Source organism: Rana temporaria, chromosome 1, assembly GCF_905171775.1.
Source record: "Rana temporaria chromosome 1, aRanTem1.1, whole genome shotgun sequence".
Taxonomy (NCBI): Eukaryota; Metazoa; Chordata; class Amphibia; order Anura; family Ranidae; genus Rana; species Rana temporaria.
The window spans coordinates 25098047-25119663 of NC_053489.1; the positions used below are offsets into that span (position 1 = coordinate 25098047).

The 21617-nt window shown below is 45.5% G+C and overlaps 1 protein-coding gene across 1 annotated transcript in view; it reads left to right on the forward strand.

Annotated features, from left to right (window-relative positions):
* Window positions 1-21617, forward strand: part of STOML2 (stomatin like 2) — a 46998-nt gene that overhangs the window by 15769 nt on the left and 9612 nt on the right. The window contains exons 3-8 of the mRNA XM_040336020.1: window positions 4771-4870; window positions 6446-6504; window positions 7822-7923; window positions 11866-12000; window positions 16081-16225; window positions 20204-20283. Of these exons, the coding sequence (XP_040191954.1) occupies window positions 4771-4870; window positions 6446-6504; window positions 7822-7923; window positions 11866-12000; window positions 16081-16225; window positions 20204-20283 (621 nt within the window). The remainder of the gene's footprint in view (window positions 1-4770; window positions 4871-6445; window positions 6505-7821; window positions 7924-11865; window positions 12001-16080; window positions 16226-20203; window positions 20284-21617) is intronic.

A 21617-nucleotide genomic window follows, 5' to 3' on the forward strand; every position in this document is an offset into this window, starting at 1 on the left:
AGCACATCGCCCGTCCTCTATAGGTCCTTGTCTGGCCCATTCCCATAGGCTGCGGGATGCGGTTAAATATTCTGCGGGTCTGATCTCTCCCCATCTGCCGTTACTTCGTCTCCTACATAACCCGTTATTCCCACCAGGTCGGGATAACCCCTTACAGTTTGCATGGTGGACTGAACATGGCTTTGTAGACGTTCATTCTATGCTCTCCCCAACCAAGATTATTTCGTATTCACTTTTACGTTCCTCCCATGATATTCCCCTCAAGGAACACTATAGTTACTTGCAACTTCGACATTTCCTTCAGAGCCTAATCAGATCCCAACCTACTCCCTATACCATGACCCCCTTTGAAAGCTTATGTAGATCACGCCCCCATTCCCCGGGACTCGTATCTCATTTATACAGCGATTATCAACTCTAGGAGACCGCCCTTGAGACCTTACCACCTTCAGTGGGAGGCTGAACTTGGGAGGCAACTTGATCCGGAAGATTGACAGACTATGACCATGGCATTGTCTAAATGCTCTACCAATGTTCTCTTTCAGGAGAACGCTTATAAAGTGTTTTATAGGTGGTACTATACCCCGGCCAGACTGGCGAGTTTCATACCTTCTTATTCTCCTTTGTGTTTCCGTGGATGCTCTCAGGAGGGTACTATGGCACATATCTGGTGGACCTGTCCCAGGGTATGCAGATTGTGGGTTAGAGTTCATGCGTTGCTCCGCAACCTCTTTGATACCAACCTAAAGAAGGACCCTTTTGAGGCCCTTTTATGGAAACCGATCACGGAGCTTCTCTGCCCTGAACGCCAGCTGGCGGCGCATGTTTTTACTGCAACTAAATTGATCATTGCAAGGGCCTGGAAGACCCCGGTTCTCGGTTTCGAAGCAGTTAAAAACTGCATTAATGATATTATGGTTAACGAGAAACTCACTGCTGTGTTAGCAGATGCCCACGATAAATTTCTCAGGGTATGGCAACCCTGGGTGGCTAACAACCACCCTTCACGATTTAACCCGACACTGCTTTCTCTTTGATAGGTCTCTGTTCCCCCCGCCCCGTGAACCCCTTTCTTTCTTTCTTTCTTTCTTTCTTTCTTTCTTTCTTTCTTTCTTTCTTTCTTTCTTTCTTTCTTTCTTTCTTTCTTTCTTTCTTTCTTTCTTTCTTTCTTTCTTTCTTTCTTTCTTCTATTTTCTTTTCTCTCTTTCTTTTCCTCTTTCTCTTTATTGCCACTTGTTCATGCTGCTTATCTAGTTGACTCTCTTTCTTTTCATCCTCTCTTTCTTTGTGGCTTGGGCCCTCAGGCTTGGTCCTGTCGGCCCTGGACACAGGATGCATTATTCATTTTATATTTTGAAAAACAGATATCCTCTGCTATGTGCCTGCTTGAATTATTAACTTTTTTTTTTTTGTCTCTTTATTTTTTTTGTTATTTTAGGTATTCTCTTAATGTTGTGTATTGTATAGCAACTTTGCTTTTAAGTTCTATATTTACCCCGGCGTGTTAGCCGGTATGTTACCTAAGCCAGCATTAGGTTAATTTAGCAGGCCACCTGTGTTGAGGACATTCTATTGCCGGTCTTCTGGATTCGCTTTGGATCCCTAGAAGCCGGATTGATCTCAGGTCTACGGACTATCTGTTCTGATGTTTGATAGCTGTTGTTTTTTTTCTCTTTTGTATTCTTTTTTTTTTTTATTGATGTACCTTTTCAATAAAACTCTTTGTACAAGAAATCTCTTGATGACTCAAAATTAACAGACTATTTTTTCTTAACCACTTGCTTACCGAACACATAAACCCCCCCTCCTGCCCAGACCAATTTTCAGCTTTCTCACTCTTTGAATGACAATTGCGCGGTCATACAACGATGTACCCAAATGACATTTTTTTTATCATTTTTTTTTTTTCTTTTCTTCTCACAAATAGAAATTTCTTTTGGTGGCATTTGATCACGTCTGCAGTTTTTTTATTTTTTGTTAAAAAAAAAGAAATACAAAACCGTTTTATATTTAGTGGGAGTGCTTCAGCAGTCCCACTATTATTTTTTTTTATTTATCTTTTTTCCCGTGCGTTTTTTTGGCTCTGCGTAACTTCTGCATACTTTCAGATATTAAAACCATTCAACTTTTTAAAATGTTCAGCTCTTTCAGCTGATGGGACTTCAACTTTTTTTTCTACTATTTATACTTTTTTAAATATTAAGCTTTTTTAACCCTTTTTTATTTTTTTTATTTTTTAACATTGAAGTCAATGGGGGCGTTTTTTTGATGGTGGGCGGTTTTCTGATGGTGGGGGTAATAAGATGGCGGTAATAAGATGGGGGGGGGGGGAAATATGATGGGGGTAGGTTTGATGGTAGAAATTTTATGGGGCAACTCCTGCAAAAGGTACATGCATTCTAATGGTACATGCATTTAATGCAAAAAATGCATTAAAAAAGAATTGTTTACTGTGAAAATGACAATTGCAGTTTGGGAGTTAACCACAAGGGGGCGCTGAAGGGGTTATGTGTGACCTCATCTGTGTTTCTAACTGTAGGGGGGGTGGCTGTAGGTGTGACGTCATCGATTGTGTTTCCCTATATAAGGGAACACACGATCGATGACGGCGCCACAGTGAAGAACGGGGAAGGTTTGTTTACACACAGCTCTCCCCATTCTTCAGCTCCGGAGACCGATCGCGGGACTCCAGCGGCGATCGGGTCCGCGAGTCCCGCGGCCGTGCCATTCTACCGACGTATATCGGAGTGAAGGGGTCCTTAAGTGGTTAAGGAGGGGTGGCTCCCCTTCAGTCCACCTGCCCTCATCTATCCATTAGAATACATGTGCCTCCATTGTGGGGACGCTCATTGTTTAGTGTTAGGACCACAGATTACAGGGTGCCTTGGCGCGGCTCTGTGGCTCACGCATGCGTTTGCCGCAAATGCGTGCGGACAAAACCCCTGTTTTTAACGCATACTGTTAGACAGGTTAATTGGCTGTTCTGCGGGCTGGTCGGTAAGTAGGCTTGGTTTTTTCCCTGGGCATTCCCCCGGTTTTGTTGTTGCACGTCCCATGAGGCATTGTAAAACTCTGACATTCACAGACATGATGGGAATTGTAGTTCCTGAACAACTGGAGGGCCTTAGTTTGGAGACCCCTGCCGTAGGGGGTAAAGACATTCCAATGAAGTCTGTATTCAACCCTGTATTGGCCAATATCCCTTAATGGAACAGCTGCTCCAATTTAGTGGAAGGTTCCCCTAAAATGCAGACTACCACTGTCTCCAGCGTTTTAGCTTCGGGACAGGAAGTGAAGGGAAATCTCCCCAAGGGGACACAGATAGCTAAAACAACTGACAGGGGTTACTCTGCCCAGAATGTAAAAAAAAAAAAATGCCTTTAGTTCTACTTTAAAAACGGAGTTCCACCCTAAAGTGGAACTTCCGCTTATCTGATTGCCCCCCCCCCCCCGTGCCACAATTGGCACCTTTCTGTGGGAGGGGGGGGACAGGATATCCTTTCCCACTTCCCGGGAGCCTCAGCTGCAGATATTGATGTCATGGCTGGAGCTCCCTCCCCCGGCCACCAGGCCAATAGGAGAGAGGAGCGGGGCCTCGCAAATGCGCAGTAGGATTCCCAGCATTAAGCCGAAAGGCTGGACTGCCGGGGTACCCTTACCCGCAATAGTGGCGGCAGCACCCGACAGCCGATGGAAACATCAGCTGCGGGTGCCGACATCGTTGGACTCCTGGACAGGTAAGTGTCCGATTATTGCAGGAGATCTTTGAAGAATTACAGGTGGTTTATTCTGACCACAACAGGTCAAGAGTGTCTCATTCAATGTGTATCATAGACTGTTGAGATGCTAATTAAGTCCACCTGGCTGTGGTGATGGGGCTTGCTGTGATTGCATTCTGTTGTCCATTGTGCTACTTAGGTCTGCTCCTAAGATATTTAATTGTGTATGCCAATGACACTGTTTTGTGTGAAAATGCTATTGATAATAGATGTGGAATGTGACTTGTCAGCTGTAGTAATTAACTCCTCTAGATTCGTGCCAGAATGTCTGTCTGGGATGTGGATTGAGGTGGAACTCATTAAGCACCCATTGTGTGATGTTTTGGGTGGAGAGTTTTATTGTCCCTGTGATTACTGTAGCATGCTTGTAACTGTATATAACAAGGCTGAGTTACCATTAAAGCATTCATTCGTTTTGGAACCAGAAACAGAGCTGTGTGTCTCGTTTTGTCTGGGGAATTCCAATGGATCGTGTCTGCTGGATAAGCTGTAGTGGGTTGGTGGAATGGAATATCGTAAACGGTGTTAACCCTTGACCGTTACAGAAATCCAAGCCAGTAACCGGCAAGTGTGGCAGGCGACGTGTACACAGGGCAGTGATCATCAGTGCCACATATTGAAGACTCCTCTTCAATGGCCATCTGTGCAACCTATCAGTGCAGGAGAAAATTGTACTTCTTTGCAACATTTTATAATAGAAACAAAATACATTTATTTTTATTTTATTTCTTTAGCAAAAAATAAACACAGTATTGATTAAATACCACCAAAAGAACGCTCTATCTGTCCCAAACAAATGATAAAAATGTAATTTGGGCGCAGTGCTGCATGACCGCGCAATTGTCATTCAAAGTGTGACGGTGCTGAAAATTGGCCTGGGCAGGAAGGGGGGAGGGGTAGTATGATCCAGTTGCTGTATTAGTAATATAATGAATGAACGATTGTTCTGGTCTTTGTCGGCTCTCAGATTATCCCATCACCTTCTTTGCAGGGTTTGAACTTCCTCGTTCCAATTCTGGACCGAATCCGCTATGTGCAGAGCTTGAAGGAGATCGTCATCAATGTCCCGGAGCAGTCTGCTGTGAGTCTGGGTAAGTTTTTTTTTTTTTTTTGCAGATTTAAAGAGGAACATCACTTGTTTTCCTTAACCGCTTAAGACCCGGACCTTTAGGCAGCTAAAGGACCTGGCCAGTTTTTGCGATTCGGCACTGCGTCGCTTTAACTGACAATTGCGCGGTCGTGCGACGTGGCTCCCAAACAAAATTGGCGTCCTTTTTTTCCCACAAATAGAGCTTTCTTTTGGTGGTATTTGATCACCTCTGCGGTTTTTATTTTTTGCGCTATAAACAAAAATAGAGCGACAATTTTGAAAAAAAAAATATTTTTTACTTTTTGCTATAATAAATATCCCCCAAAAATATATAAAAAAACTTTTTTTTTTTCCCTCAGTTTAGGCCGATACGTATTCTTCTACATATTTTTCGTTAAAAAAAAATCGCAATAAACGTTTATTGATTGGTTTGTGCAAAAGTTATAGCGTTTACAAAATAGGGGATAGTTTTATGGCATTTTTATTATTATTTTTTTTTTTACTAGTAATGGCGGCGATCAGCGATTTTATTTTTTTCGGTACTGCGAATTTTTTTCGGACACATGGCATTTTTATTAATAATTTTGTTTTACTAATAATGACGGCGATCTGCAATTTTTATTAGTACTGCAACCTTATATCGGACACTTTTGACACATTTTTGGGACATTGGCATTTTTATAGCGATCAGTGCTATAAAGATGCTTTGGATTACTATAAAAATACCACTGGCAGGGAAGGGGTTAACACTAGGGGGCGGGGAAGGGGGTTAAGTATGTTCCCTGGGTGTGTTCTAACTGTAGGGGGGGTGGCCTCACTAGGGGAAATGACTGATCGCTGTTCATACATTGTATGAACAGACGGTCAGGCATTTCCCCCCCTGACAGGATCGGGAGCTGTGTGTTTACACACACAGCTCCCGGTCCTCGCTCTGTAACGAGCAATCGCGGGTGCCCGGCGGCGATCGCGCCCGCCGGGCACGCGCATGGGAGTCAGGTACGAGCGGGGGGCTTAGAGAGCCGACGTAGAGCTACGGGCTCTCACGCAGGGGAGCCGACCTACTGCCGTAGAACTGCGGCGGCTGGTCGGCAAGTAGTTAAGTAACAAACATGTTATTTTTGCATGCTCTGTGCAATGGTTTTGCACAGAGCAGCCCGATCCTCCTCCTCTCGGGTCCCCCACTGGTGCTCCTGGCCCTTCCTCTTGTCGAGAGGGGATGGCCACTTTCTCAACCTCCAGTGGCCGACACAGATCCCTGGGTGACTGTCATGTGGTTCTTGTCCTCTCTGCTTTCTCTTGTGTTTTTAGTTCTTCATTTCATGGCCTCTCGTAGAATGATGTAGATTATTACAGTATTGTCGGTACTCACTCAAGCCTCTCTTCAGTGGGATGGATCAGACTCCAGAAATGAACTGATCACTTATGAGCAGGTCTGGACTAGGTATGGCAGTGTACTTACCCCATTACCTACCTGTCTGTGAGCTGATCAACTCCCTTAACTCTCATTATTCTGCTTCACTATAATAAATAGTAACAGTTCTACACAGCTGCTAATTTGGTTTCATCTTTTTTGCAGATAATGTCACGTTACAGATAGACGGCGTCCTGTACCTGCGCATTATGGATCCCTACAAAGTAAGATCTTTATCTGCTCATGGAACACCACCTCCTTCTTCCCTTTTTTTATTTTTATTTTACTTTTATCAGTATTGGAAGAATCCTCTTAAAGGGGTTGTAAGGGTAAATGTTTTTTCACCTTAATACATCCTATGCATTAAGGTGAAAAAACATCCGACGGTAACGCCCCCCAGAGCCCCCGTTTTACATGCCTCACCCCTCGAAAGTCCCACGCGCGTCCACGTGAACCTCTTCGGTTCACAGCCCGGTCGTTGATTGGCTAGGCTGGACGGATTAATAGTAGCACAGCCATTGGATGGCGCTGCTGTCAATCACATCCGATGACGCGGTGCCGAGTTATACAGTCGGCGGCTATGCCCGCCGCTGTATCACGGGAGTGTGCTCGCAAAAGCTTTCCACCATGCTCGCTCGCATTAAGACACAGGAGCCACATTTGAGACACAGGAGCCATGGCCTCAATTACCGGCGGGCGCCAGGTCACAATTTCTTGTCGCAATTGCGACCTGGCGCCCGGATATTGTCGACCCCTGTGTTAAACGGTAAAATGCTGCTAAAACTAGCGGCGCTTTACCGCTAACGACTGCAATGTGAAAGTGGCCTTAGACATAAGGGTTCATTAGTAATGAGTCTCCCAGTGCAGTAGTTGAAAGGACGCCTCCGGAGATGTCTGAGAAAATCAGTGAGCTGGTTATTGGGGAAAATCCGGTCTACAAATGTAATACTGTTGCAAGGAAAGAGTCTGAATTTATTTGAGTTTCAGGCAATTAAGCAGAAGAATTAATTTATTAACATAAAGCAGGGGTCTCCAAACTTTCTAAACAAAGGGCGCTTCACACCCCAAAGCACCTGGTCTCCATGTTGATGGGGTCAAGGGCCTCTCCCCAAAAACCCTGGGAATGTGATTGTGGGGGTCTGCGAGTGAGGGGAGCTTATTGGAATTTGAAATCCTCTCTTTAACAAAGGGGCCCTCAGATATAGCCCCCCCCCCCCCATGTATCGCATCTTTGATATCACGGTGAGGAATAGTTCCCCATTGTTGGTGTCAGGGACAGAAGTTATGCCCTATTATTGGTGTCGGTGGGAATAAAAGGGTCTTGTATCAGTGGGATGAATAGTAGTCCAAGGGCCTGATAAAGGAAAGCAAACGGCCACATCTGGCCCTCGGGCCGCAGTTTGAAAGCCACTGACATAAAGTTACAGTGTTGGTTGTGATATGATACACGTTACATGAGTTGTTTTTTTCCCTCTAAAGTTTGTGTAGATGAGGAATATTCTATAAGCTCTCACCCCTCTCCTCAATATCTCTGTCCACAGGCCAGTTACGGGGTGGAGGATCCAGAGTACGCCGTGACGCAGTTGGCGCAGACCACCATGCGATCTGAGCTGGGGAAACTGTCATTGGACAAGGTGTTTCGGGTGAGTCTCTCACATTCTCCGCTCAATGCCCAATTCAGAGATTTGTTGAATATCCTCTTAACTTCAAGTTCAGTTTAAAGCTCCTTTCACACTTGGGAGACGACAAAGTCGTGCGACTTGCATTGCGTCTTGCATATGACTTTACATTCTCTGGACCAAAGTTGCATCAAAAGTTGGACCAGAGTAGTGCAGGAACCTTTTCTGAATTAGAAGCGACTTCTGTCGTGTCAGTAGGATCGACTCTCTTAGAACCCTTTCACACTGGGACGTTTTTCAGGCGCTTTAGCGTTAAAAAAGCGCCTGAAAGAAGCTGCATCTGAAAAATGCCCAAGTGTGAAAGGGGTCTTTACCGGCATTTTTCAGGTGCTGGCAGTGTGAAAAGGCTCTGAAAGTACTTGGGCTTTCACATTGGGATTGCAGATGAGGCTTCTTTCAGGCGCTTTTTTTTTACGCCAAAGCGCCTGAAAAACGCCCCAGTGTGAAAGGGGTCTAAAGCACTAAGGCTTTCACATTGGGATTGCAGATGAGGCTTCTTTCAGGCGCTTTTTTTAATGCTTAAAGCGGGGATTCACCCTAAAAAAAAATTCTAACATTACAATGAGCTGACCTGTGACACGGACATCATGCTGGTCTTTTTTTGTACATACCGTTTTATCTGTATTTTCTCCCCGGATTCACCGCGGGAGTGGGCGTTCCTATTCACAGGGTAAGTGATTGACGTTCTTCCGACCGGCGCATACAGCGCGTCACGAGTTGCCGAACGTCGGTGCGCAGGCGCCGTATAGACCCGACGTTCGGTTTCTTTCGGCAACTCGTGACGCGCTGTATGCGCCAGTCGGAAGAACGTCAATCACTTACCCTGTGAATAGGAACGCCCACTCCCGCGGTGAATCCGGGGAGAAAATACAGATAAAACGGTATGTACAAAAAAAGACCAGCATGATGTCCGTGTCACAGGTCAGCTCATTGTAATGTTAGAATTTTTTTTTTTAGGGTGAATCCCCGCTTTAAGCGCCTGAAAAACGCCCCAGTGTGATAGGAGACCCCTTTCACACTGGGGCGTTTTTCAGGCGCTTTAGCGCCTGGAAATCGCCTGAAAGAAGCCTCACCTGCAATCCCAATGTGAAAGCCCTGAGTGCTTTCACACTAAGGTGCTGCACTGGCAGGGCGTCAAAAAAAAAAAAAGGTCCTGCATGCAGCTTCTTTGCAGCGCTTTAGGAGCATTGAATACACCGCGCCTAAAGCGCCCTTCCCATTGAGGGAGCTTTTTTTTTTAATGCCAAAGCGCCTGAAAAACGGCCCAGTGTGAAAGGGGTCTTGGCGGCGCTTTACCAGCGTCTTTCGGGTGCTGGCAGTGTGAAGAGGCTCTGAAAGCACTCGGGCTTTCACATTGGGATTGTAGATGAGGCTTCTTTCAGGCGCTTTACGGGCTTTTTTTTTTTTTTTTTTTTTACCGCCAAAGCGCCTGAAAACGCCCTAGTGTGAAAGGGGTCTTAGAAATAAATCAAAGAAAAGGGCTGGACGGCCGCTCTCTGTTAACACCTTTGTTGAAGACGGTTTAAAAATTGTTCTGGTACAAAGACATCGGAGGCACAGGATCAATGAAAAGCTGACGTGTTTCACACCGCTATGGAGGGAGAAATGTGCCTCCCATGTCTTTGTACCAGAAGAATTCTTAAACCGTCTTCAATAAAGGTGTTACCAGAGTGCGGCGTCCAGACTTCTCTTCCATTCATTCCGACATGCAGAGCCAGCATCTCTTCCCATCAGCAGGTGGGATACATTATTAGATGTCTGCCTAGAGCAGTGTTCACCTGTTTGTGTTTGGACTCTCCATAGAAATGCATTGAATTTCACATGTCCTGCGACTTGGGGGGGTCTCACAAGTCAGATACCAAGTCGCAAGGTGAAGTGTGAAAGTAGCCTAATGCCCAATTGGACTTTCAGCTCAAATCAATTTAAAAAAGTCCCAGGTGCATCAAAATAAAAGATGAGTAAAGTGATAGATAAAATTGGATTAGATGTGTGTGTGTGTGTGTATTTATGTGTGTGTGTGTAATATATATATATATATATATATATATATATATATATATATATATATATATATATATATATATATATATATATATATATATATATATATATATATATACAGTACAGACCGAAAGTTTGGACACACCTTCTCATTCAAAGAGTTTTCTTTATTTTCATGTCACACTGAAGGCATGAAAACTATGAAGTAACACATGTGGAATTATACATAACAAAAAAGTGTGAAACAACTGAAAATATATTTCATATTCTAGGTTCTTCAAAGTAGCCACCTTTTGCTTTGATTACTGCTTGGCACACTCTTGGCATTCTCTTGATGAGCTTCAAGAGGTAGTCACCTGGCGCAGCACCCCATCACTCTCCTTCTTGGTCAAATAGCCCTTACACAGCCTGGAGGTGTGTTTGGGGTCATTGTCCTGTTGGATGGAATAGCATGCCGCTGCAAGATGCTGTGGTAGCCATGCTGGTTCAGTATGCCTTCAATTTTGAATAAATCCCCAACAGTGTCACCAGCAAAGCACCCCCACACCATCACACCTCCTCCTCCATGCTTCACGGTGGGAATCAGGCATGTAGAGTTCACCCGTTCACCTTTTCTGCGTCGCACAAAGACACGGGGGTTGGAACCAAAGATCTCAAGTTTGGACTCATCAGAACAAAGCACAGATTTCCACTGGTCTAATGTCCATCCCTTGTGTTCTTTAGCCCAAACAAGTCTCTTCTGCTTGTTGCCTTTCTTTAGCAGTGGTTTCCTAGCAGATATTCTACCATGAAGGCCTGATTCACACAGTCTCCTCTTACCAGTTCTAGAGATGTGTCTGCTGCAAAAGGTGAACCTAGAATATGAAATATATTTTCAGTTTCACACTTTTTTGTTATGTATAATTCCACATGTGTTCATTCATAGTTTTGATGCCTTCAGTGTGAATCTACAATTTTCATAGTCATGAAAATAAAGAAAACTCTTTGAATGAAAAGGGGTGTCCAAACTTTTGGTCTGTACTGTATATTTGTGTATATATATATGTGTGTGTGTGTGTGTGTGTGTGTGTGTGTGTGTGTGTGTGTGTGTGTGTGTGTATATATATATATATTCTACACACAAAACATTTTTTTTTTTCTTAGAAAGTAGCCCCAGCCTGACTAAAAAAGCCTGTCCTCTCCCGGCATACTACATCGACGGACCCCCGCTTTTTGTGAGAAAGCGGGGGTCTCTCTAAAAGGTCCATTACGTCCCCTACTGAGTCACAGAAAGGGTCCTTCTATGCTGGCAGGGGACAGGCTTATCTATTGCTTAAGACCCCTTTCACACTGAGGCGTTTTTCGGGGGGCTAAAAATGGCACCTGAAAAACGCCTCCCCTTGCAAAGTCCTTTGGCGGCGGCGCTTTTAACCCTTTGTTTGGTCGTTGGCGGGGGTTAAATGCACCCCGCTAGCGGGCGTAAAGTGCCCGAAAAACGTAATTCAAGGTATTATTGTATCTGTAATAGATATTGGTTATGTTAGTGATGATGTGAGCCAAATACATGGACTGTCTGGTGACTACTCTTAGATAACAGTGATCACCTGACAATGTAGTGTTGCAAATGCCCTGCTTTGTCATAGATCTGACCCCCCCCCCCCGCCCGCACCTTATTGTCAAATGGCCAAAAAAGAGTTGTGCAGTTCTGGCAAACCCATGCTCTATGGGGAAAAATTCTGATTTAGAATGCTTCGGGTCAGGAAAGCCCACAATAATCATGGTCATGAAGCTGTCAGTCTATTATGCTTTTGTATGTTTACTTTTATTTTTTATTTTTTTAGGTTTACATCCATGCAGTGTTGGATTTCCTTCACTAGTTACTGTTAAATCCATGATCTAATTTTGCATTGAACATATATTTTTCAGGAGAGAGAATCTCTGAACCACAACATTGTGTTCGCCATAAACCAGGCCTCCGATGACTGGGGGATCAAATGCCTGCGGTATGAGATTAAAGACATCCACGTCCCTCCTAAGGTCAGGGAGGCCATGCAGATGCAGGTAAATAATGCAGGTCTATTTAAAAAAAGAATGTAAAAAAAAATATTTTTTGGGCTTAAATTAGGCAAAACTACAAGTCCCATCATGCCTCTGTCTCTGGGTGTCATGCTTATGGCTGTCAGAGTCTTGCTATGCCTCATGGGACTTGTAGTTCTGCAACAGCTGGAGGTCCGCTAATTGCATATCCCTGCTTTAAAGTCGCCAAACTGCGGCCCTTTGCTTGCTTTTTTCCAGCCCTTGGGGTGCTATTTTATTCCCCTTCACCAACGATGGGGCACGATTGCTGCCAACACCACCAACTATGGGGCACAATTCCCCCTAATTGACCCCAACAATGGGGGAGATTGTTTACTGCTTTTGGGACATTTTGTACTCCCAATGGCCACAGTACGGCCCCCCTAAAGTCTAAAGGACAGTGAACTGGCCCTTTGTTTAGAAAGTTTGGAGACCCTTGCTTTAACCGCTTAAGGACCGCCTCCTGCACATTTACGTCGGCAGAATGGCACGGCTGGGCACAAGCACGTACAGGTACGTCCTGTGCTAGTGCCCAGCCGTGGGGTGCGCGCCACCCACGGACCTGATCGCCGCTGGAGTCCCGCGATCGGTCCCCGGAGCTGAAGAACGGGGAGAAGTGTGTGTAAACACAACTTCCCCGTTCTTCACCGTGGCGCCGTCATCAATCGTGTGTTCCCTAATATAGGGAAACACAATCAATGACGTCACACCTACAGCCACACCCTCCTACAGTTAGAAACACAAATGAGGTCACACTTAACCCCTTCAGCGCCCCCCTTGTGGTTAACTCCCAAACTGCAATTGTCATTTTCACAGTAAACAGTGCATTTTTTGCTGCGAAAATGACAATGGTCCCAAAAATGTGTCAAAAGTGTCTGATGTGTCCGCCATAATGTCGCAGTCACGAAAAAAATCGCAGATCGCCGCCATTAGTAGTATTTTTTTTTTTATAAAAATGCAATAAAACTATCCCCTATTTTGTAAACGCTATACATTTTGCGCAAACCAATCGATAAACGCTTTTTGCGATTTTCTTCTTTTTTTTTTTTTTTTTTTTAACCAAAAATATGTAGAAGAATACGTATCGGCCTAAACTGACAATTTTTTTTTATATATATATATATTTGGGGGATATTTATTATAGCAAAAAGTAAAAAAGATAGAATTTTTTTTTCAAAATTGTCGCTCTATTTTTGTTTATAGCGCAAAAAATAAAAAACGCAGAGGTGATCAAATACCACCAAAAGAAAGCTCTATTTGTGGGGAAAAAAGGACGCCAATTTTGTTTGGGAGCCACGTCGCACGACAGCGCAATCGTCAGTTAAAGCGGGGCAGTGCCGAATCGCAAAAACTCTCCGGGTCCTTTAGCTGCCTAAAGGTCCGGGTCTTAAGTGGTTAATAGAGCTGATTCGTGATGACTACCCTGGCAGATGATTTCTGGAATGTTCATGTCATTCAATGGGAAGACCTTTGTGTTCTGCCCCAGTAATTGCATGTGTTGCTCTAATAATAAAGGTTTATGTGGCTTGAGCTGTTTTACAAGTCCGTTGGTTGCACATTGGTAACACCCACCACCATGCTACCACCAGTGTTAATTTTGTCAGCAAATTTCTACCTAGTTTTAGTCTTATGCCGCGTACACAGGACCCTTTTTTCATGACGAGAAAAATTAAATTGGTCATTAAAAACGATCGTGTGGGCTCCAGAGCATTTTTCTCGACGAGAAAAATGGCCTTTAGAAATTTAGAACCTGCTCTATTTTTTCTCGACGTTTTTCTCGTCGTGAAAAACGATAGTTTGTAGGCTTTAACGATGGGGGGGGGAACGCGCATGCTCAGGAGCAAGTTATGAGAAGGGGAAATTTGCATAATCAGCCCAAAGGGTGGCGCCATTCGATTGGAACTTCCCCTTTATAGTGCCGTCGTACGTGTTGTACGTCACCGCGCTTTGCGCAAGCATTTTTTTTCACTATCGTGTGTAGGCAAGGCAGGCTTGAGAGGAATCGCGTCGAGAAAATTTTTTTTTTTTTTTCCATGACATGAAAAACGGTCATGTTTACGAGGCATTAGTCTTGGGACTAAAATGGCATTTTAGTTTTAGTCTTCTGCAATTGTTTTAGTCGTATTTAGTCGACTAAATCTCCAGGACATTTTAGTCTGTAACCTAAAATAAATTTTAGTCCTCTAAAATCTACTGGGTGTAATTAACCACTTAAGGACCGGACCAATATGCTGCTAAATGACCCAAGGGGTTTTTACAATTCGGCACTGCGTCGCTTTAACGGACAATTGCGCGGTTGTGCGACGTGGCTCCCAAACAAAATTGGCGTCCTTTTTTCCCCACAAATAGAGCTTTCTTTTGGTGGTATTTGATCACCTCTGCGGTTTTTATTTTTTGCGCTATAAACAAAAATAGAGCGACAATTTTGAAAAAAAATCAATATTTTTTACTTTTTGCTATAATAAATATCCCCCAAAAACATATATATAAAAAATAAAATTTTCCTCAGTTTAGGCCGATACGTATTCTTCTACATATTTTTGGTAAAAAAAATCGCAATAAGCGTTTATCGATTGGTTTGCGCAAAATTTATAGCGTTTACAAAATAGGGGATAGTTTTATTATTTTTTATTTTTTTTTACTACTAATGGCGTTTTTTTTCGTGACTGCGACATTATGGCGGACACTTCGGACAGTTTTGACACATTTTTGGGACCATTGTCATTTTCACAGCAAAAAATGCATTTAAATTGCATTGTTTATTGTGGAAATGACAGTTGCAGTTTGGGAGTTAACCACAAGGGGGCGCTGTAGGAGTTAGTGTTCACCTAGTGTGTGTTTACAACTGTAGGGGGGTGTGGCTGTAGGTCTGAAGTTATCGATCGAGTCTCCCTATAAAAGGGATGACTCGATCGATGCAGCCGCCACAGTGAAGCACGGGGAAGCCGTGTTTACATACAGCTCTCCCCGTTCTTCAGCTCCGAGGAGCGATCGCGAGGGGGCGGCTAGAAACGAATAGCCGCGCCGTCGCCCCGGATCGCTCCCCGAGGGAATCCGACCGCCACATGTAGCGGGGGGGGTCCCGATCGGACCCACGTCTAGCAGAGGACGTACAGGTACATTGATGTGCCTGTCCGTGCCATTCTGCCGACGTAAATGTACATGCGGCGGTCCGGAAGTGGCTAAATTGTAATGCAGTGTTTAAGCTATTGTCTTACATTTTAGTTTTAGTCCCATTTTTAGTCTTTTGACTAAAATTCCGTTTTAGATTAAGTCGTATTTTAGTTGACTAAAATGTTTTATTCGACGAAATTGGCTACCACATGTATAACGTACAGTTGGCGGCAACAAGTTAACATTGCATGGAAGGGGAAAGTTAAGTAAGATTTTTGAGCAAGTAAAATGTTAAACAGCAATGTTATATATATATATATATATAGAACATTGCTGTTTAACGTTTATATATATAAAAATGTCATATGATTTTATGGAACCAGAAAACCAATAAAATGGTCTCCTGTACTAATCGCTTCTGAGTATTACACGGGTCTGTGTTTAAAAAAAAAAAAAACTTTCTGATGCAATGCAGAGTAATGTGATGTAATTCAGTGAAATCTTCATGAGGATCATTACATTGGTGTACAAAGTGCAAATTCCTCAGCACTGTTCTCACCTAAATCTAAACTCCGGGTTGATATAAAGCACACACAGCAAAACGCCCCCCCCCCGGTCTAATACAGGTATTTTGCTCCCACTTCCGTGCATAGATAGCCGAGCCCCCCACGGCGATCTATGCCTGTCCGGCCCCCCGTTGTCTTTTGGGTCACAGAAGACAGCAGAGACCAGTGGGATCGCTCAGCGTGAGTCGCGCATGCGCAGTAGGGAACCAGGAAGTGAAGTGATGATGAACCTTGGTACCCCCAAGGTACAATCCCCATTATGCTCAACTACAATGCAGAGTGCATGAGCACCATGGGAAATGTAGTTCCAAAACATCTGGGGTGCCAAGCTTCGCCATCGGTTAGAACATCTGTCAGATTTTTATTTCCGGTCTTGTGTTTTCAGGTGGAGGCGGAGAGGAGGAAGAGAGCCATGGTGCTAGAATCTGAAGGGACCAGGGAGTCCGCCATTAACGTGGCCGAGGGCGAGAAACAATCCCAGATCCTGGCATCTGAGGCTGAGAAAGCTGAACAAATCAACAGAGCGGCAGGTGAGTCTCAGCAGTGTTCTCTATGAGGTCAGCCCAGGATGTCCCCTTGGCCATTTTTAGCTCAATGCCAGCTACTCTGGTCATAACGATGATTGTGCTTACTGATCGTTGAAGCCTCACTCCACTTTTTCGTAAGTAGAGTGCTGTCCAGGAATACCGAAAACCCAGGTCAAAGTCAACCTGGGCACACAGAAAGTGGGTCAAATGATGGTGGCTCTTATTCAAACCAGAAGAGCATAGGTGGTGAGGGACACACAGAAAGGGATTGGCATACATGGTGCACACACACAGAGGGGGTTTGGTGTAGGACACACAGGGAAAGTTGGTTGTAGGTTGTGTAGAACAATGAGGAGGTTTGGTGTAGGCTGTGTAGGACACAAATGGAAGCTTTAGTGTAGTCTGTGTAGGACACAAATGGAAGCTTTAGTGTAGGACGCAAATGGAAGGTTTGGTGTAGGCTGTGTAGGACGCAAATGGAAGGTTTGGTGTAGGCTGTGTAGGACGCCAATGGAAGGTTTGGTGTAGGCTGTGTAGGACACCAATGGAAGGTTTGGTGTAGGCTGTGTAGGACACAAATGGAAGCTTTAGTGTAGGCTGTGTAGGACACAAATGGAAGCTTTAGTGTAGGCTGTGTAGGACACAAATGGAAGCTTTAGTGTAGGACGCAAATGGAAGGTTTGGTGTAGGCTGTGTAGGACGCCAATGGAAGGTTTGGTGTAGGCTGTGTAGGACGCCAATGGAAGGTTTGGTGTAGGCTGTGTAGGACGCCAATGGAAGGTTTGGTGTAGGCTGTGTAGGACGCCAATGGAAGGTTTGGTGTAGGCTGTGTAGGACGCCAATGGAAGGTTTGGTGTAGGCTGTGTAGGACGCCAATGGAAGGTTTGGTGTAGGCTGTGTAGGACGCCAATGGAAGGTTTGGTGTAGGCTGTGTAGGACGCCAATGGAAGGTTTGGTGTAGGCTGTGTAGGACGCCAATGGAAGGTTTGGTGTAGGCTGTGTAGGACGCCAATGGAAGGTTTGGTGTAGGCTGTGTAGGACGCCAATGGAAGGTTTGGTGTAGGCTGTGTAGGACGCCAATGGAAGGTTTGGTGTAGGCTGTGTAGGACGCCAATGGAAGGTTTGGTGTAGGCTGTGTAGGACGCCAATGGAAGGTTTGGTGTAGGCTGTGTAGGACGCCAATGGAAGGTTTGGTGTAGGCTGTGTAGGACGCCAATGGAAGGTTTGGTGTAGGCTGTGTAGGACGCCAATGGAAGGTTTGGTGTAGGCTGTGTAGGACGTCAATGGAAGGTTTGGTGTAGGCTGTGTAGGACGCCAATGGAAGGTTTGGTGTAGGCTGTGTAGGACGCCAATGGAAGGTTTGGTGTAGGCTGTGTAGGACGCCAATGGAAGGTTTGGTGTAGGCTGTGTAGGACGCCAATGGAAGGTTTGGTGTAGGCTGTGTAGGACGCCAATGGAAGGTTTGGTGTAGGCTGTGTAGGACGCCAATGGAAGGTTTGGTGTAGGCTGTGTAGGACGTCAATGGAAGGTTTGGTGTAGGCTGTGTAGGACGCCAATGGAAGGTTTGGTGTAGGCTGTGTAGGACGCCAATGGAAGGTTTGGTGTAGGCTGTGTAGGACGCCAATGGAAGGTTTGGTGTAGGCTGTGTAGGACGCCAATGGAAGGTTTGGTGTAGGCTGTGTAGGACGCCAATGGAAGGTTTGGTGTAGGCTGTGTAGGACGCCAATGGAAGGTTTGGTGTAGGCTGTGTAGGACGCCAATGGAAGGTTTGGTGTAGGCTGTGTAGGACGCCAATGGAAGGTTTGGTGTAGGCTGTGTAGCACTCAAATGGAAGGTTTGGTGTAGGCTGTGTGGGACGCAAATGGAAGGTTTGGTGTAGGCTGTGTAGGATGCAAATGGAAGGTTTGGTGTAGGCTGTGTAGGACGCCAATGGAAGGTTTGGTGTAGGCTGTGTAGGATGCAAATGGAAGGTTTGGCGTAGGCTGTGTAGGACACACAGGGAAGGTTTGGTGTAGGCTGTGTAGAACACAGGAGGTGGTTTAGTGTAGGCTGTATGGGACACAAATGGAAGCTTTAGTGTAGGCTTTATAGGACGCAAATGGAAGGTTTGGTGTAGGCTGTGTAGGACGCAAATGGAAGGTTTGGTGTAGGCTGTGTAGGACGCCAATGGAAGGTTTGGTGTAGGCTGTGTAGGATGCAAATGGAAGGTTTGGCATAGGCTGTGTAGGACACACAGGGAAGGTTTGGCATAGGCTGTGTAGGACACACAGGGAAGGTTTGGTGTAGGCTGTGTAGAACACAGGAGGTGGTTTAGTGTAGGCTGTGTGGGACACAAATGGAAGCTTTAGTGTAGGCTTTATAAGACGCAAATGGAAGGTTTGGTGTAGGCTGTGTAGAACACGCACACACAAGGGTTTGGTGTAGGATGTGTAGAACACACACACAAGGGTTTGGTGTAGGATGTGTAGAACACACACACAAGGGTTTGGTGTAAGCTGTGTAGGACACACACACACACACACACACACACAAGGGTTTGGTGTAGGCTGTGTAGAACACACAGAAGGGTTTGGTGTAGGCTGTGTAGAACACACAGAAGGGTTTGGTGTAGGCTGTGTAGAACACACAGAAGGGTTTGGTGTAGGCTGTGTAGAACACACAGAAGGGTTTGGTGTAGGCTGTGTAGAACACACAGAAGGGTTTGGTGTAGGCTGTGTAGAACACACAGAAGGGTTTGGTGTAGGCTGTGTAGAACACACACACAGAAGGGTTTGGTGTAGGCTGTGTAGAACACACACACACAGAAGGGTTTGGTGTAGGCTGTGTAGAACACACACACACAGAAGGGTTTGGTGTAGGCTGTGTAGAACACACACACACAGAAGGGTTTGGTGTAGGCTGTGTAGAACACACACACACAGAAGGGTTTGGTGTAGGCTGTGTAGAACACACACACACAGAAGGGTTTGGTGTAGGCTGTGTAGAACACACACAGAAGGGTTTGGTGTAGGCTGTGTAGAACACACACACAGAAGGATTTGGTGTAGGCTGTGTAGAACACACACACACACACAGAAGGGTTTGGTGTAGGCTGTGTAGAACACACACACACAGAAGGGTTTGGTGTAGGCTGTGTAGAACACACACACACAGAAGGGTTTGGTGTAGGCTGTGTAGAACACACACACAGAAGGTTTTGGTGTAGGCTGTGTAGAACACACACAGAAGGGTTTGGTGTAGGCTGTGTAGAACACACACACAAGAGTTTGGTGTAGGCTGTGTAGAACACACACAGAAGGGTTTGGTGTAGGCTGTGTAGAACACGCACACACAAGGGTTTGGTGTAGGATGTGTAGAACACACACACAGAAGGGTTTGGTGTAGGCTGTGTAGAACACACACACACACACAGAAGGGTTTGGTGTAGGCTGTGTAGAACACACACACACACACACACAGAAGGGTTTGGTGTAGGCTGTGTAGAACACACACACACAGAAGGGTTTGGTGTAGGCTGTGTAGAACACACACAGAAGGGTTTGGTGTAGGATGTGTAGAACACACACACAGAAGGGTTTTGGTGTGGGCTGTGTAGAACACACACAGAAGGGTTTGGTGTAGGCTGTGTAGAACACACACAGAAGGGTTTGGTGTAGGCTGTGTAGAACACACACAGAAGGGTTTGGTGTAGGCTGTGTAGAACACACACACAAGAGTTTGGTGTAGGCTGTGTAGAACACACACAGAAGGGTTTGGTGTAGGTGGGGCCTCAAGTACCCCCAGCAGGCCATGTTTTTAGGTTTTCCTTTTATCTTGCATAGATATGGAAATGTGTGTCACAATATACAATGCCATTCAGGGATAACCCCCCCCCCACGGATGGATTTAATCCCCAACCTAATCTTTTCTCTTTTTGTAACCTCTGCTGCCTTCTATCAGTGCTGCACCCAGTTTTATAAAGCTTCTTTGTCTTGCCAACAGGTGAAGCAAATGCCATCCTAGCAAAAGCCAAAGCCCGAGGAGAAGCCATTCGGCTGGTAGCGGACGCTCTCACAAAGCAGGTAACACAATCGCTCACCAGAGTGACGAGCGTATTCACCAAAATTGTTGAACAGATTGCCCTCCTTGCAAATCTCTTCTGTCTGACTTTCTTATATACATTGTGTTCAATAAAGTTTTTGTAAGTGGAAAATCTGGCAATTCCAGCTGGAGATCGGGTATTGTTTTGTGAGAAATTAACCACTTCCATACCGGGCCTATTTTGGCACTTCTCTCCTACATGCATACATCATAATTTTTTTGTTAGAAAATTACTCAGGACCCCCAAACACTATATATGTTTTTTTCTTTATCGTACATCACGGGACACAGAGCAGCATAGCCATTACATATGGGTTATATGGAGTACCTTCAGGTGATGGACACTGGCAATCTCAAACAGGAAGTGCCCCTCCCTATATAACCCCCTCCCATAGGAGGAGTACCTCAGTTTTTTCGCCAGTGTCTTAGGTGTTGGTGCACGTTGAAGGTTGTGCCTGCAGTTTGTCCTTGGGACCAGGGCCAGCCGACCGGATCCGTCCAAGGTGCTTCATAGCCAAAGTGGACGGTACCCGGGCCCCAATTCGTGGATGGGGTTTTGCCTATAATGCCTCTCCTTGGAGGGCTGGACTCTGGGTTCCAGGACTGGGTTTTTTAACCTATGAATACCTGCTGCCAGTAGTGCTGTATAGGTCCAGGTGTGTGGTGTTCCTGACTTGGACCCCGGTCCCTGAAGGTCTATGACCATACCCACGGTGAAGGGGGAAGATTGGGCCTCTTGCATGAGCAATACCCTGCGGCGTGGAAAGGTAAGCGGGGGGCCTACGGAACTTGGTTTGTCAGTGGGCTCCCCACAGGGGACTCTGGGGAAAAGCCTTTTTTATGCCTCTGTGCATGGGCTAAAAGAGAAACCACAAAGTCTGCATGACTGGATGGCTCAAACACCCAGGTATACTGTTCCTCTGGCTGGGCTAATAGACTGCTGCTGCTGCTACAAGGTGTTTTGCTCCATGAAATGTAAAAGGGAGCATGTCAGGTTTAAATTACTTACTTCCTGATGTCTGTGTGTCTCCAGCAGCTCCCGGGCTCCTCTCCCCACATGGATTCTGCTTCCTGCTTCCTGAGAGCGGCGTCGGGAGCGCGCGCGCGCGCGCGCGCGCACTGTTATAGGCGCCGACGCTGCGTGGAGGGGCGGGGGACGCCCAGGGAGTTCCCTCCCCTCTGTACATCAGAGGGAAAAACTCTATTTAGCCTGTCAGTTTGCTGAAGGCTGTGAAGGGACACGGAGCAGCGATGCTGAGCTGAGCAGGATAGGTTTGCCTATGTTATGCTGACACAGTGACACCTAGTGGCCGTT